Below are 18829 nucleotides of genomic sequence, written 5' to 3'. Positions count from 1 at the left end.
ATGTATCATGACCGACGTGGAGAACCATCTTCATGCAAGTCTGACTCAACAGAGGCATTCTCTAATGCGACGTTTTTTGTGGTGCACAAACCCCACCCACGAGAACCGCACGCAAGGTGGAGGATACATTATAAGCCATGTGTCAGAATTTTAGTTGCGGTGGAAGCGTGATTATTAACGACAAAATCTTCAAAAACTAATTTATTTTCTCCCTCTTAAGGGGCTGTTTGGCAACAAGTGGGATTTTGGATTTAGCGTAAATCCGACTTAAATCCCACGATAAATCCGATACCAAACAGCCCCTAAGTGATCGGCTCCTCTCTCTCTCTCTCTCTCTCTCTCAATGTCAGTCTCCAAACCCTAGCTCCCTTTCTTCCTTCGATCGTTGACTCCATCCAGAAGTGTTATTAAGTTATTCTCTTCAACCAATCATTGAATTGCGCGTTTGTTCTCATCCGCAGCAACTTCTTTCGGCCGACGATTGTTGTCGCTCCCGGCGCGCTCACTCCACTTCTTTTCCATCATTTTCTGGTAAATTCTGCTTTTAAGTTTCACCATTTCATCATTACACACACACACACACACCTCTTTGTACTTTGAAAATATGCCATAAATAATCAAATTTCATTCTAAAATTACAATCTTCTAAAAACTATTCTTGTCTATTACATGTACATATAAGTTGATTAAAACAACTGGCAATTTTTAATAGCTTTGATGTGATGGATTTGGTAGTTTGTTCTATTTTTATTGTATCATATTCTTTTGGTTGAACATATTGCAAGAGTTGTTCCTAGGAGATAGTTGCTATTTTGTGGTGGTCTTTATTCATCGATATATTAATGTGTTGTTTGGCTCTTTGTGCGTTTCTACTATAAATATTATTTCTATTCATTGAAATCATTATGTTTGTAAATGAACTGAATCTTGCCTTATTCAAGTTCACTCTTTTTTTATCAATTTAGCCATTTAGGAACTGGTATGGGGTGGCGGGCTCATGTAAAAATGTTTGGTTTGCATTTCTTTGACAAATTATTATGATAGGAAACACTTGAAGATCTCAAGTACTTTCTATCAATCTTCAAAAAACAACGAGCTTTTTCCACAAAATCCACACAAAATAAAAAAATACAGTAGATAATTTGTATTATTTGATGAAAGGAACACGAAAAAATACACCTGATCCTCAATTCAAGAGGAGGATCGATCTCTCCCAAATCTCTAGACGCCGCTAGAGCCCAAAGAAAGCCTAAATCTAAGAGATCTCAAATTTCAGCCAAATTCAACATACCCAAACCCTAGGAAAACAAACTATTTAATGCATACAAATCAAAAGGAAATCCCTAAACAATCCCTACGTTCAAATTTCCCTCTTAATTCCAAAAAACAAAACTTCCTATTCGGCTTCTGGACGGCGTGTGGCTCGCGCGGCATCCCAGCAGGCGAAAAAACTCCGCCCTGTTCGCGTCTGGGCCGGCCCCGTGTGGACCGGCTGGACTGGTCCACTTGACCAGTCTAATAATACATCCCTCCCAAAGATCTACCTTGTCGTCAAGGTGGAGATACACCCGTGTTCCGGTGGAGGTAGCCATCCTTGAGGTGGTAGAAAATCCTTACCAAATTGCAGGAGGGGTTGCCCTGAAGAGAAACACCCCCTCCCTCCTCCATCCTGATCAAATTCAGCTTGTGTAGTCCCACCCGATAAGCTTCCCCCACCTCTTGTAGGCTCCTAACCATGGTCTTAATTGATACCATGACTTTGGATAGCCTTGCATCTCCCCTTATAACCACCTTTCTCCCATCCACTATTAATTCCATCGTGAGTGCTCCCCAATTGTCCTTAGTTTCCCCCAAGGTCTACAACCATTTCATTCCTAGGATGACATCAGTACTTCCTAACTCTACAACAACAACAACAACAACATCAAGCCTTTATCCCACTACGTGGGGTCGGCTACATGAATCCTTTTTCTACATGACATAAGTACTTCCTAAATCTAGTGGGAGAAAATCCTCCCTTACCTGAATCTTCTGGATGGTCAACACCAATTCTCTATAGATCCCCTGGCCTTTCTCCACCTTCCATGTACCCATCATCACCCCATAATAATCGGTGTCCACCAATTTCACTTCCAGTTGATTGACAACCTGAGTGGAAATGAAATTATGGGTAGCCTCACTGTCAATCAAAACAACCACCTCCATGCCTGCTATCTCCCCCTTCACCTTCATCGTATGATTCAAGGTCAACCCTGCTACTGAATTCAGGAAAACCTCGGCCAGATTCAAATACAACTTCTGCTCCCTCTCTTCCTCTAACTCCCCCTCACATCCCTCCTCAGTTTCCTCGTCATCATAGATGGTGAGAACCTAAAGAGTTCGATCCTTGCACCGATGTCCTAGCGTATACTTCTCCTTGCACCTGAAACACAACCCCTTTGCCCTCATCTCCTGCATCTCCTTCTCTGTCTGCCTCTTGAAAATTTTCCCACTCTCTCCTATTGGCTTCTCCCTGTTGGTCTCATTAATGTTGCCTGATGCAGGCTCCTTGGGTGCTAGAAGAGTGGTCGTTGTCCTGTAAGAGCCTCTTGAGCTGTTGTTCCTGGCCCCTTTCTCCAGATTATTCTGACTTTCCACCAGCTGTGCCAACTTTATGGCCTCCCCCAAGTCAATAGGCATCAAAACTTTCACTGCTGCTCAGATCTCTGCCTTTAACCCCTTCATGAAGTTTCCCTCCAATACCGTATCTGATAACTGCTCCACCCAACTGGCTAGGTGCTCAAACTGCTCCTGGTAGTCTGCTACTGATCCCTCCTGTGCTAGAGCAAAGAACTGCTCATAGAAATCTCATCACTGGTCGGTTTGGAAACGTTCTATTATGCAGTCATTGAATTCCCTCCAATCCCTGATAGGTCTCCTTTGGTCTCTCCACTGGTACCATGACAGTGCCTTCCCCTCCAAACATAGGTCTGCTACTGTCAGCTTCTCCTCCTCCGTTAGCTCATTAATGGCAAAGCATATCTCCACCTTATATATCCACCCATACGCATCCTCCCCCTCGAAGATAGGCATCTTCAACTTCTTTAACTTTTGATCTCCACCATTCCCCCTTATTCCTCCATAGCTTCCCCTTTCCCAAGTGCTCAGCCCACCCCACATCTCACGGTCTTCCCTTGCTCTTCCATAGCCCAAACCCCCTTCGAATTCTCCTCTTCTTCCCTCAAACTCAGCACCTCGGCGACCATAATGTCCCTCCTAGTGTTCTCAATCAGCACCCCTTTGCTCCGTCCCTCCATACCCGTGCATTTCCTCGTACCTACCTCCTCTATCCTCCCCCTGAAAAGGCTCCAGATAGGGTTTTCCTTTTTCTCTCTCCATGATCTCCACCTCATCTTACTCCCTACGAATTTTAGAATTCTTGTTTTTTCCTTTCTCCCCTTTTGCCACGAAAGATGCAGTTTCGTTGTGGATTTCCAACATTTTCTTCATCATGTTCCGGAGATCGGCTACTTGTCATTCTGTGGAGGAAATCCTTTCCTCCACCGTTGTCTTGATTTGGTTCATCTCCCCTTCAAGCCTTTCTTCTAGCGCATCAACTTTCTTGGCCACCATCTCGCTCCGAACCTTTGTAAATCCGGAATTACCAAAACAGCAACTCCGTCCCTTCCCGACCAAAAATAGGCCAACGAACTTTGCCAAAATTAACGCACAAACAGTCCCAAGACTTGCTCTGATACCAATTTGATAGGAAACACTTGAAGATCTCAAGTACTTTCTATCAATCTTCGAAAAACAACGAGCTTTCTCAATAAAATCCACACAAAATCACAAAAACAGTAGATAATTTGTATTATTTGATGAAAGGAACACGGAAAATAGTAAGATACACTTTTTCCATCAAACCTCTGAATAAATGTATGGCTTCCATAGTCGACCTACCCGGCATAAATCCAAATTGATTTTGAGAAACATTAGTATCACGCCGCAACGTATATAATGTGAAATGATTATATACGTGAAAATGTTGGAGTAGCTCCAGTGGTGGATAAGATTTGAGAGAGTCGTCTTAGATGATTTAGTCACATTAAATGTCGGCATTCTGTTGACCTGGCTAGGAGAGTAGATGTATTAGAGTTGACCTTTATTAAGAAAGGTGTATGTAGACTTATTAGAATTTAGAAAGTATTAGAATGACAATTTTTATTAAATTTAAATGAGAATTTGACTCTTAATATGACACAATGGAGAAAAAAGACTCATGTAGCTGACACCAAGTAGTAGGATAAAGGCTTGATGTTAGGGGTGTAAGTGAGCCGAGTTGGCTCAAACTCGACTCAGTAACGAGCTCGCGAGTTGAACTTGATGAAACTCGGCTTGTCAACTCGCTCAATTAGGTTGATATTTAAAAAAAAAGTTATATTATTTAAAAAATAACAATTTGATTTTCTCTAAATGCAGCCCAAAAAACTTTAAAACACTAATTACATTTAAAGCAATTAATGCAAACTTGCAGCTCTATTTTTTGGGAAATCTGCCAGCTTCTTTTAAAAAAATCATTAATTATTATTTTTTTTAAACTTGCTCATGCTTATCTCCAAAAAAACAAAGCCCAATCTTTACCTTCAATGCTCTTTTTCTCCAACGGGCTGCTAAGCTCGTTTATGTTTTCTCCTTTCTCCGGTGAGCAAAGCTCATGAGTTGGTGTCCTGAGTTTGACTCCCAACTTCCTTCTCTGGCAAGCGAAGCTCATTGTAACTCTGGTGACCAGGTGTTCCAACTAGGCGTGCAACCGAGTCAAGCCGGCTCGCGAGCTGAATCGAGCTCGACTCGTTAACGAGCTTGCGAGTCAAGCTTATCGAGTATCGAGCTCGAGTTTGAGAAAAATTTCGAGCTCGAGTTCGATACATATCTTGTCCCGGCTCGAGTGCTCGTCGAGCCAGACCGATTAGAAGGCGGAGTCACGGTCCCGCGGACAGATTTGCGAAATTTGAGTTTCGATGCAAAGTGAAGCGGTGGGAGTGCGGGACTGCAGAAATTCTTGACCGGGCGAATAATGAACCGGGTTCGGTAACAAATAAACAACTTATTTTAAATTTCAGCAGAGTGAAGAGCCGGTCTATCCGTGAGGAGCTGTGGTCCGTGGAGTGCATCGTTCGTTCAAGCTAGGGCATGTCTTCTTCGTCTGCCATTATTGCAGTGCTCAAGCAAGAGGCGTGAGTTGGTTAGTAGAGAGAGTTTTAAGATCTTGTTAGGAGTTCTATTCTTCATTTTTTTATGTTTCCTCTTTTTTTTAGAGGTGTCTTCCAGTGCTGCAGCAGTACACAAAGCATCAATTTTTTTTTTAGCCTCTTGTGAAATTTTTCCTTTACAATTCTTTTATGCTTCAGTTTTTACCGTGTTTCTGTATCTATACAATTCGAGGAAAAGTTATAAACCATTCCAGAAGAAATATTTTCCCAATTTCCCTGCTACTAGTAACCGCTGGCTTCATTTCTTTGTTGGAATTCTTGGGATGGCATTGAATCCATGGGACGGTGTAGTTATTTTTCATTTTCTCTGCATGTTTCTTTGTTTGAATACATAAGCATTATTATGCTCGGTACGAGTGAGGACGGAGGTCAACTACGCTGCTCAGGACGACGGAGGTCGTAACTATTATCGTCGGTGACGATGTAGCTCAGAAAGACGGAGGTGGACGACACTGCTCGGGACGACGGAGGTCATGATTGCTAGCCTGCTCGGGGTTGAGCTCGACGAGCTGCTCGACGTGAAACGAGTCAAGCTCGAGCTCGTTTTTTGAGCTCGACTCGAGTTCGAGCTCAAGCTTGGTATTTGACAGTCGAGCTTTACTCGAACACCCTCTGGCTCGAGCTCGAGCTCGACTCGACTCGTTTGCACCCCTAGTTCCAAATTTGGTAAGGCAAGCTCACGAGTCGATCTTTACCCGTTGCAAATCTGGCTAGTCGAGTTCGAGCTCACCATACAAGCTCGATTCGAGCTCGAGCTCAAGTTCGAGCTTGTCTTTGAGTTTGCTAGCCAAGCTTGAGCTAGCTCAAACTCGAGCTCGACTCGACTCGTTTGCACCCCTACTTGATGTTTTTGCTATTATTGGATCAATTTCACATTGATCTTGAATATGACTCGAGTTTTAAAATCTTGTTAAAGTTGGAATTGCTGACCTCTGAGGTTAAAAAAAAAAGAATAAAGAAATATGCATAAATCATTACCTTTGCCAAATTCTATTGCCGCCCATCCCGTATCTGCAATAGAAATCTCGCTACAATGCTCATTACCTGCAATGGCGCCGAATCGTCTTGTCGCTCACATGCCAAGACTTGCCCGCTTCGCGTCGTTAAAATGAGAGATCCGAGCTCTCATTCCTTTCACTTTCCTACTCAACCCCACGAACTCTCGCAAGCTTCAGCCAAGCTCCGACCCCTCTTCGCCTCTTCCGAACCCAAACCCACGGCTGAACTCCTGCGACCTCCCTCAACCCATGTCGCAAATTTTTTTCTGCTGAAGCTGACCGACCTCCAGACCATTCGCAAGCCATCCGTCAAACGCTGCCGCAAGAATCTCTGTCCAACCCTGTACTTACGTTACCCTTCATCTCTCCTGATCTCATATAGCCAAAGCCAACAGGCCTTCTCCCGACATCTTCTGCTCAAACCGAGCCCTGTCCTAGCCTTCGCAAGCCTCCTTCCAATCCCAACGAGCCCTAGTCCCTTACACCTCCTCCACTCTTTCCCCCGTCACTTTTTAGACGACATTGCGCTTCCTTGTTCAATCCAATCGTTGAAGCTGACTCGAGACGGAGCCTCGATCTCTGTAAGCCGCGAAGATCTCCATCTGTGCCTAACCTTCCCACATCCGACCTTCCTTCGACCTACTCAAGACAGAACACAAGCCCAAGCCAATCCTTGCCCTTCTCGACCTCCTTTAGCTAGTTAGGTATACTTTTTATTTTATTTTATTTGGTTATTAGTTATATTAATTATTTTTATTATTACAATTATTATTATTAATAGTATGATTATTAGTATTACTTTTAATATCACTAATAATAATAATATTATTATTATTAGTATATATATGTAAAAAACTTATTACAAAAAGTGTGTGAGAAAAAAAAAGAAGAGAGTTCAAAAGTGACCAAATAAAGAGAGAAAGAGAAAAAAAGAAAATAAAAAAAGAAAGAGAAAAATAAAAAAAGAGAATTTTTTTTGTTATTTTTGCATTTTCTTTAACATAATCGCCACTGTCAATCCCTCTCCACACAGGTATAAAAATTCCAACTCAAAACCCCGCATTCAGCGTTTATGTTGAGCTGGAAAACCCCCTATACGCGCTTTCGTAGCACAGTAGGAGGAAACCCGATGCAACGCATACGGCGAGGTGGGTAAGCCCTACATACGCTCTTGTAGCATGGTGGGGATGCCCCTAAGTACCTGTACAGGCCCTTGTGACGTGGCAGGGAAAGCCATTTGTGTTTTTAAACAGGTATTTTGGAGCCCCCCTCCATCATCGCATGTTGTTTCACATCACCCTAAGTACCTGTACAGGCCCTTGTGACGTGGCAGGGAAAGCCATTTGTGTTTTTAAACAGGTATTTTGGAGCCCCCCATACACACTCTCGTAACGTGGTGGGATTGAAGATGTACGACCTTGGTGTCCCCCGGCACTTACCAAACACGCTCTTGTAGTGTGGTATGATGACCCAATTTCCTGTAATTTCCCCTAAATGAAGGAGACGCCGGGAGGTTGTTGAAAATTCTGGTGAACAAGGGGACTTGGACTTGGACTTAAATTTGGACCTGAACTTGAACTTAACCTGAACCTGAACTTGAACTTGAACTTGATTTGAACACTAAATTGAACTTGAATTTGAACACATATAGGGAATCGGACTTTAAAACTCTAAAATACATAAATAGTTTGAAAATATAAATGCTGATTAATGGTTCAAAATCCTCAAATGAACATCAATGAATGGATGAAGGACTTATGACACAATTTACTTGTAAGCAAAGATTAACAAGAATTTTGAAGGATACGATGATATACATGCAAGTAATGGTGTGAAACTACCTCAAGTTCAACTTCAACTGGTAGTGTAAACCATCTTTGAGGCCAAAGAACTTGCAAGTTCAACTTATCTGCAAATGATAAAAGTTTGTGAAAGATGTAACATAAACCATGCACAAGCAGTGAGTAATGAACATTGTAGAGGATATAGCGATATACTTGCAAGCTATGTTGCGGAATCTCCAATAAGTAACACAACTTATTTGCAAATAAATAAATGTCACATTAAAAATTAAAAGTGAAATGATGTGAAATACTCACTTGCAAATGACATTGGTATGCATGAAATACCTGCCTTAATCATGTTCACACATAATCAAAAGACTACACCTGCTTGCAGATGCATATAACAGCCTCCTGTGAATATGAAGTTAGCTTGTAGATAAATATAGTAGTTCTCTATGAACGTTGAAAGTCAACATACAATGAGCATGTTGAATTGCTAAGGAACGTATGTGGAGGTTATCTGCAATAAGTACGATCCACCCAACGATCAGCATCAGTTCATAAACGAGCATGCTCATCTACCTGCAAGCAATGATGATTGACATGCTATGAATGCAGATCATAGACAAAACATAGAAGAAATCGTAACAATTGAAAGAGTTTAGAAGCTGTATAGCAGGGGGGCAGTGAATATGGCAAAATCCTACAGTCAACATTGGTTAAAATACATATAACTGCACCAGTATGCTACGACATAAGGCTGATATACAACAAGTGTAATGGTGCTCTACGACCAGCCTTGAAGCACAAGTGGATACACTCAACCCCAAAAGCAACAAAGTTAGAATTGATGATATTCTTCGTAATAGTCATGCGAGAAGATGTAGCAGTTCCTATCGCATTCATCTGAGAATATTGGTGAAAGGATTATAGAGGCTAGAAGACAATACAACTTGCCCACAAGTGTTGTAGAAAGATTATCATGCATACAACAGTCCACCTGCAGATAATGATGAACAATGTGCAACAAGACATTGGATCATCTTGTAGTCAATAATAAGTAATCATAAAGTAAATGTATTAATCCACTATAAGCAAATGCAGTATATTCAGAGCATATTCAAAGTATCTATAAGTTGTTGTAGCAAAGAATATTGTAATATCCCCGCAATCAACAACCATCCAATTGCAACCAAATACATCCTCTTCTTACAAGTGAAGGTGTACAACTTGCAGCAAATGCAGGTACCCACGGGCCGTTGTAGGAGACTCGCTGTGTACCCAAAATGCCATATATGAACAAAATACCAGATGACTATAACAAATGTAAATGCCTACGGGCCACTAAAAGAGACCCGTTATACATCTAATACGTCATCCACAAGAAAGATAGAAGTGAGCTACAACATATGACAACATCTACCAACCATAGCAAGAGATTCGTTAGTGCATGGAATTGTACTCGCATAAAGCAATAAGTAATGCATGATAGTCTACATGTACAAAACGGTTAAATGACCACAATATGATGCCACGCCACTAGATCTGCAACCTGCATACAAGCAGATAGAAGGCATATATGAGCTTCCAAATAGAACACTACATTCAAATAAGGGTTTCCCACACAATTGAACAGGGTCAAATATTCTTGAAAATAGCCCCGCACATGCACTGTAATATGTATGCACATAGGTACACAGAAGGGCATGTATAATCACATAGCCGCATGGGCCCCGACGAGCGTGTTATAACTATATACGTGACGTCTAGGGATGCTACACGAGTCAATAAATAAACCCAAGTTCAAGCCCGATCTTTCTATGCGAGCATATAGGAGTCAACATTGTTCGAACCATCAAACAATTATACGGTCGCGATATTGATTGTGATATTTGTTTTATACATTCATATAAGGCCTTCAATGCTGATAATCTAGAAAATTCATTCACAAAGGCATAAAGCCTACAAGGAACTTGATTCTCTATTGACAGCTCAATAGAGTCGACAAGGTTCAATCCACAAATGCAAATGACCCCATACACCCCGATGATGACCGTGTTGAATGCTGATCTCAACCAAAGTGGTCAGTTTCAAATATGCAAAATGCCTTCAAATACCTACAAAATTCAAAATCTCTCAAGAATTTCAAAATCCAAAAATATTTAAAATTGAAATAAACTATCAAACAACTTAAAACAAAATCCATCCAACCTTCGCAATAGTTTGCAGAGGCGGACAAATTTGAAAATACATTTCAACTCACAAAGAGCTAATGTCTAGTCGAGAATATCACTAGGATTAATTTTAAAATAGCCTTATGCTAGTAAGGACGTGACACGTGTCCTCTAACCAGAGGTTTTGCCGCTGGTGGCACCGCCGGTGAATGGTTATGATCAAGGCCCTCTGAACAGGGTGGTTCGCCGTCAAATGACACCACTACATTGCGGTTATGGCCAAAGCCGTATGGTCCCCAATGACATCAAATTCTTGAGATATGAATCAATATGATCATAAAGTCCTCGCAAAATGAGGGCGAAATCTCTGGTTAGTTTCTTATCTACAATCCCAATCTGCCTTCCCAAAATTTACCTCAAAACTTAATCCGTTAAAACTCTCCTCGAAAAGCTACGGGGAAGGCCGTGGCTGAATTTTCAGAGCGCATAGGAATCAACTCCTAATCTAGCTTAACTAATAATCTATTTGATGTCAATGATTTAAAATATATATACTTATTACTAACATAAATAGATTTATGAGTTTTAATTAGTGTCTTATCTACAATCCCAATCTGCCTTTCCAAAATTTACCTCAAAACTTAATCCGTTAAAACTCTCCTCGAAAAGCTGCGGGGAAGGCCGTGGCTGAATTTTCAGAGCGCATAGGAATCAACTCCTAATCTAGCTTAACTAACTATCTGTTTGATGTCAAGATTTAAAATATATATACTTATTACTAACATACATAGATTTATGAGTTTTAATTAAAACTGATATAATTCAATAGCTATTATGTATGCTATTTTCTGAAGTTCAAATATTTATAAAAAAATAATTTTAATCTATATATGTATTTATTTACTTGATATTTGCATCATAATTATATCTCAAATAATATACCAAAATATAAAATGTACAAGATATATGATAATTGACATAAAAACATGGGAAATCACCAAACAACTAATAAAATTATTATTAATTTATTCGCTTGATATTTGCATCATAATTATATTTAAATAATATACCAAAATTTAAAGTGTATAAGATATATGATAATTGATGTAAAAACATGGCATAAATCATTATTAAATAGGCATTTTATTGAGCTCTTAGAGAGTTAGTTTCTTAATAATAATCCAACATGTTCTGAAAGATGAAAGACCAATGTTCAAATTTGTTCATTTATATATTGAGTTAATCATTTTTTTTTCAGGCATGTACGATTATTTGAAATAAATGAATGTAAATTAACCTTGAATGAGTATTGAACTGTCTATCCAGTCATCAGTTCTCTTACAGCCTTAGCAATCATTAGTCTTGCAGGCTTACACTTCGTTGGTGCTCCTTGTGGAGGTTCCTTCAGCTACACATCTTTGATCTCTTCTTATGGGATTGTAGATGCTCTTCTTGCAAGACTATAACGCTTCTTCATTTAGGGCTCAGTTGTATGCTATAACTCTTCGATTGTGGCTCTTTTTGTAATTGTGGCTTTTGATTTGATAGGAAACACTTGTAGATCTCAATTATTTCCTATAAATTTTCGAAAAACAACGAGAATTCTTCACAAGAATCCGCACAAAAACAAGAAAATAGTAGATAATTTGTATTATTTGTTAAAAGGGAAACGGAAAATAGCAAGATATAATTGATCCTCTATTTGAGAGGAGGATCGATCTCTCCCAAATCTCTAGACGCCGCTAGAGCCCAAAAGAAAACCTAAATCTAAGAGATCTCAAATTTCAGCCAAATTCAAGATGCCCTAACCCTAGGAAAACAAACTATTTAATGCATACAAATCAAAAGGAAATCCCTAAACAGTCCCTACATTCAAATTTCCCTCCCAATTACCTCACAAATCTTTCCAAAAAAGTTCCCTTGGCTTTGGCAGCCTGATCGGCCCATGCGACAGGCGGAACTCTCCGCTTGTTCTCTGCCTGAGCCGGTCCGTGTGGACTGGTTGGACCGGTCCAATGGACCGATCTAACAATCTAGTACATTTTCTCGGTGGCTTCTTTGGTGGTTCTATCTACCTTATTTTGTATTTTATAGGGTTCATAAATAAGTATCTTCAGGCATGTAATGAAGAATATATAGCTTAATAAACGTGCAAATAATTTTTCTTACGATCAAGTATGAGGCTTGAAGTATTTTTGGAGAAGCAATCTCCTTGTTCAAATTTAAGTCTTGCCTATCAATGCCTTCTTTCCATTTCATTTCTCTTCTATTTCTTCTGTCTTTGTTTTTATTTATTGAAAGTGTAATTGATTTTTGTCAGATTTACTACAATATGCTCTCTTTACACAATATTTCATTTACTTTCGTAATTCTTATTTGTTTGTTTTCATTCATTTATGCTAGAATAAAAATTTTTCACTTGAATATTTTCTAACCAAGTCTTTTTAGGTCTACCTCTATCTTTCATGGATTTCACCCATTTTTCGTTTTCATCTGAAATAGTAAATGTCTCTCTTATGTTTTTATTTTACTTTTACACAGAAGTTGCTTGTTAGCTGTAGAGGTTTTTCGCATTTATATATGCATGGCTTGTTAGAATAGTTGTCTTTAGAGAATTATGAGTCAAACTTTATCTTAATGGGTGATGTCCTTCCATTAGTATTATACTCATTTTGTTAGAATTAACAATACAACAACAACAACAACAACATTAAGCCTTTATCCCACTACGTGGGGTCGGCTACATGGATCTTTTTTCTCTATTATTGAGAATCTCATTTAAATCTAAAAAAGAAATGTCATTTCTAATATTTTCTAACCAAGTCTTTTTAGGTCTACCTCTATCTTTCATAACATAAGCCAAATCTAATACATCTACTTTCCTAACTGGGACATCGGATGGCTGCCGTTTTATGTGACCAAACCATCTAAGGCGACTCTCTCTAATCTTATCTTCCATTGGAGCTACTCCAACCTTTTCACATACATGCTCATTTCGTATCCCATCTCTAAGAGTAAAGCGACTTGGATTCAAAAATACATGGATATATTTTCATGCTTATGACGCAGACATGGATTCAACTAACAGGTTATTTTTTGTAACTTGGTCGTAAGTGATAGTTTCCTTGCATTAGTATTATAACCTCCTTGGCTTTTTGGTTTAATTGTTTTCTTATGCTGCCGTTAATAATGAACTCATGCAGTGTCTGACACGTATCCGACATGACACGCATCCGATACTCCTTCGACGCGTGTTGGACATGCTGAAAATGTGTCCAATTAAAAAAATATTTAATAAAAATTGGACACGCATGTCATATCTTAAATATTGTATGAATTTTTTAAAATAAAATTTCTTGTATTTAAAATTTTTACTTATTTAAAATATAAAAACTAAATTTCTTGTTTCCTATCTACATCACTAAATCAATTGCTCACACTTAATTCCCCATTCATCAAATATTTTCTTTTTCATTTCTCTTTGACACTAAAGCTATTTTCATCTCCTCTCTCGATGACTGATAAATGACATCGATGCTAGACTCTCGACATCCTAATATTAATTATTTTAAGCATAAATTCTAGTTAAATGACTTATTATTTTTAAATTATTTTAAAATTGTACTTAATTTTTATATGCTATTTTTAAAATATAAAATTTATAATACCGTGTCCAACTCGTATCCGTGTCCCATATTTCAATAATTTGCGTGTCCCGTGTCCGTGTCGTGTCCTATTTGTGTCGTCGTGTCCGTGTCTGTGCATCATAGCCCTTGAGCTGCAATACCCTATGTGCAATTTCAATACATTTACAGATGATTTTTTTAAAAAATTAGTTTAACTCAAGTTTTGTAATGATGTTTTATATAGGTCCACTATCGGGGTTGCTGAAGGACGATGGTAGAAGGGAAGATTGTGACCATCTGCCAGTATGGAGGAGAATTTGTTACCAATAGTGATGGATCTCTGTCTTATTCTGGTGGAGAGGCACATGCCATTGATGTTGGTCCTGACATGCTCTTTGATGAGTTCAACTCTGAAATAAGCAGCATGTTTAATATTGACATAGCATGCATGTCTATTAAGTATTTTCTTCCGAGTAACAAAAAAACTCTCATCACAATTTCTAATGACAAAGACTTACGCCGCATGGTTCATTTTAATGAGAATGCTACAACAGCAGAGGTTTATATCTTAAATAAGGTTGATCAGAGGTATCAGTCAATCATTATGGCATAGTATATTAGTTTCAATATTCATAATTTTTTTCTGACATAAAACCTTTATGCCTATCAGGACAACAAGGAGCATAGTAGCTGATTCTGGCACCTCTATTGTTGCTTCTGCTGTTCAGAACAAACGGAAGAGGCCTCAAGGTGGAGCCAGGTAATCATCTTATGATTAACCTAGTAAGCTACACGACTAATAAGACGAGTTTTAAGATGAAATATTGTTTACATAGGGCAACAAAAATCAAGTCCCGGGCCTCCGAATCAGGTACCTTTAATGCAGCTACCAATGTCATTGTAGAAAACGCCAACTCCATTGGACAGAGTACACTGACAATTTATGAAAATAACAGACAGATGAGGCCAACAACTACTGCTGAAAGTATTGATACAAGGTATTTTAGTCCACACCCATTTAGGTTCATAGAGTCGGAGTTCGGATGTTCGTAGAAAATTTAAATTGTCATACGCTGGTCATATGATGGCCAAGCAATTTTGCGAACCGTGATACAAAGATTCAATGTTTTAATTGATTAATTTAAAAATAAATTGGATGCTGTTGATTTACTTGACAAAAAATTCTTCGCAAATTTCATCTGCGTCAGGCAAAAGCGTTGCTTATATTAGGATTTTGCTCCTTGTTATGATGGATGTTTTCAAAATATAATGGTGATGCAGACAGTTTTTTTTTTGCTTGAATGTACAAAGTGCATAGCAAAAGTGTTGCTTTAAACAATATAATGATAAATTCAATGGTAATAATTTCTAACCATACAAAAACAAAAGAAGATACAAAGAGAATGGAGTGATGAAAGAGCACTTAAAAATCAAGAACACTCATGACATTTAGAGACCAATTAGACATCAAGAGCACTTAAACATACAAATTTCATCTGTCGAACAAGAACGCCGAACGCGGGGACAGACTGGCGCTGTGCCTGTACGCTTGTGCGGGTTAATCCAGATCAACTTCGGGTTAGCGGGTTGACCCGGACCCGATCCGTTTTTTCAAACGGATCGAATTCTAGAACCCGAACCCGACACGTTTGGGAAACGGGTTGACCCTAATCCGGAATTTTTTGGTCGGATTTTTGGGTCTTGTCAAATATTGAAACTCCTAGTCTTAGGGTTAGGGTTTAGTGTTTAGGGCAAAACATTGGATGCCACTAGTAATATCATAACCACATTGGCGTTAGTAGAAGGATATCACATGTGATCTCTCATAGAAGGATATCATATGTGATCTCTCAAGGGGAACAAAATGCATATAAGTAAAAACATCAAATATGCATCCCCTATCTGTACCAAATGTGGATAAATTCTTCTTGAAAATATCAATGTGCATACCAAAGGCTATTCAACTTTGACGCGTACCTAGAAGAAAATTCTCTTTTTTGGAGATGATTCTACATAAAATTTGTATAATGAAATGTAAGTCCCTAGGGGGTGAACTGTGAAATAGTTTGATCTCTGAATTTAGAGACTTCAATCCTTGTTTTAGTATATTTAGGCATCAATTCTTAGGCCATGCAACTCAACAACAACAACAACAACATCTAGCCTTTGTGCCACTATGTGGGGTCGGCTACATTAATCCTTTTTCGCCATTGTGTCCGGTTAAAGGTCAAATTCTCATTTAAATCTTGTAAAGAAATATCATTTCTAATATTTTCTAACCAAGTCTTTTTTGGTCTACCTCTAACTTTCTTAACATAAGTCAAATCTAATACCTCAACTTTTCTAACCGGGTCATCAGGAGGCCTTCGTTTAATGTGACCAAACCATCTAAGACGACTCTCTCTAATCTTATCTTCCATTGTAGCTACTCCAACCTTTTCACGTATATGCTCATTTCGTATCCTATCTTTAATATTTCCATTCAGTTCTCTCTCTTTCTTGATAAAAACGCCATCTCTATCTCAAATATCAAATTATCTGAGTGCACTGTTCTCCTCCCCATATAAACAAATTTCATAAGTTGTTCACTCCGAACCAACTTTGGATGACAAAAGTTTTTAGTTAATTAGCTCCTAATCAAAACACAAATGTCTATGTGCATTATGATTTAGTTATTTCCAGATAGATAGTACTAGGTTATGTATGTTCAAGTTGTATTAAATTATATTAATCACTTGGAAAAAATACTCAACTCGTTAACCTATAATTGTTCAAACTAGATTTAAGTTGTAGTTAATAGTAATTTGTTAGCTAATAAATTACTTTAATAATACTTCACTGACTTGCAATTAATATAAATTATTATAACTTCTTAACTAGTCTACTTTTTATTGATTTTATCTAATGAATTTTCATCCTACATTTATTTAGGTTTGGTGCTACACAAGCTCTTAACTCTATCTTTTGCTAGTGTTTATTGCACAATTTACATTTTTGTTCCGCCTGTTTCTTCTTGATCTTTTCACTTTAGTTATGTATACTGTTCATCTTCTACTTTTCATAGTATATGTCCAAATCATAAGATTTAGTTCTCTGTTTAAAATTGCGCAACGCTGCGCAATTTTTGCCAAAAACGCCTTGAGGCGAACGCAATTCAGGGAGATGTTGAGGCGTACGCCTCACAGTAGCTGAGGCGCGCCTCTATTGCGTTATTGCGCAATTTATAGAGAGGCGTACGCATATTCATATCTCACTCTACACTTGATTTACCTCAATTCTGCAGCACAGCTTGGCTACTAATGATTTTTTTCCCAAATACTAGAGATCCATTTGCCAGAGTTAGTCCCTTTTAGTTTTAGGAATTATATTGAAATACATACAACATTGAATACTGGTTATGGATGCATTTCTATTGTATAAATAAAATAATCAAATGTTAGAAATTGTTGGGATGAGTAAGGTTTAGCGATAGGGTGATTGCTATTAAGATAATTATTGGCAGTGACTTTATAAAGTTGATTCATGCATATACCTTTTAAAGTTGGTTTAAAAAATAGTAGAAAAATCAATTTTAGGAAGAGATGGTGAATACCCAAGGAAGAAATGGTGAAATGGCTTACATGGGCATATGTCTTATAATAGGATGGTTATGTGAGGTTCATGGTAACTGTGGAGTAAGAGATAAATATGTAATGTGACGCAGCCTATAATTTTGGAATAGTGAAGACAAATTTTATGATTGGAGAAGAACACGTAATTACTTTCAAAAGTGGAGCTACTAAATTGCAAATATATTTCTTTTTTACTTGGGATGGAAAACTTTTTTGTAAATATTGTAAAGTGACTTTAGTAGAGAGTTTGACCATGTGATATAGAGTACTAATTCTGTATTTATTCTTAAGAGTCTAAAGAAAATACTTAAAAGATGTAAATGCTTTAGGATAATGTGACATAATTTAGAAGGTGAAAAAAAAAATCTTTCAAGATAGATTCTTAAGAGAGTCAGATTGAAATTCTTCAATTGAACCAAACCGACTGTAGGATGGATGTCATTATGAAGATTGTTGTAGCAATTTTATGAGAATCTAGAAATAGATTGTACATTGATAAAAAGATTTGTTAGTGGAGTGAAGAGATGTAAAGTTTTTATTGAAAATAAATGTACTTTTAGACAGTAAAAAAAGTTAAATACTACTCAGATTTATAATATTTGAATAAAGCTTTACAAAGAGTGTATTGAGCAAAATAAAATTTATATAATAATCTTTGCATCAAGAAAGGTGAAAAGATCTAGGGACTTTGATGAAGTTAGACTTGTTGGAAGTGAAGATAAGAGTTGGAGTTAAAGATGTTGACATCAAATAAAAAGATAGAAATGCTTATTAAGTTAGAGTCTTAGGAAGAAATTATTTTGGATGAGTACGATGTAAAAAATGATGAGATATGTAATACATAATCTAAAAAAGTGATGTTAGCTTTGAATAAGTACATATTAAGTTTTAGGTCAATACTAGATGCCTATTGATATTCAAAGAGTTATGGGGATGCTCTAGTTGTATTGTTAGCAAATTTTTTCTATTTAAATGTTGACAATTAATATGATTCCAAATGATTGGAGATGAAGTATTTTGATATGAATAGTTAGGAAAGGAAATATTCATGATTGTGTTAACTAGACGAGAATTAAACAAATGAATCAAACATTGAAGTTATAGAATACTGCAATGGAACATTTACTAGAAATATTACATTAATTTTGATTTATGACAGGAGATCTACTATTGCGGTACATTTGTGTGTTAAAATAATTACTTGAAAAGCATAGAGAGTAAAGAAAATATCTTCATTTGATTTTTGTTGAGCCTGAGAATGCATAAGATCAAGTACAGCTATTATAAGAATTAATTTGGCATGTAATTAAAAGGTATATTGAAGTTATTAAAGTTAAGTATGATGGAGCACTAACTAGTATTGTAAATGGTCGTAGTTTCTAAAGAG

At 37.6% G+C, this 18829-nt stretch overlaps 1 protein-coding gene across 1 annotated transcript in view; it reads left to right on the top strand.

Annotated features, from left to right (window-relative positions):
* The first annotated feature begins 285 nt into the window (after positions 1-285).
* The window catches only part of LOC110111951, a 28374-nt gene continuing 9830 nt past the window's right edge, over positions 286-18829 (top strand). The window contains exons 1-4 of the mRNA XM_020844020.2: positions 286-531; positions 14076-14419; positions 14502-14591; positions 14668-14829. Of these exons, the coding sequence (XP_020699679.1) occupies positions 14103-14419; positions 14502-14591; positions 14668-14829 (569 nt within the window). The 5' untranslated portion in view covers positions 286-531; positions 14076-14102. The remainder of the gene's footprint in view (positions 532-14075; positions 14420-14501; positions 14592-14667; positions 14830-18829) is intronic.

This window comes from Dendrobium catenatum, unplaced genomic scaffold (genome assembly GCF_001605985.2).
Source record: "Dendrobium catenatum unplaced genomic scaffold, ASM160598v2 fragScaff_scaffold_1482, whole genome shotgun sequence".
Taxonomy (NCBI): Eukaryota; Viridiplantae; Streptophyta; class Magnoliopsida; order Asparagales; family Orchidaceae; genus Dendrobium; species Dendrobium catenatum.
The sequence above is the reverse complement of the archived record's forward strand: the minus strand, read 5'-3'. Positions and strand labels throughout refer to the sequence as shown.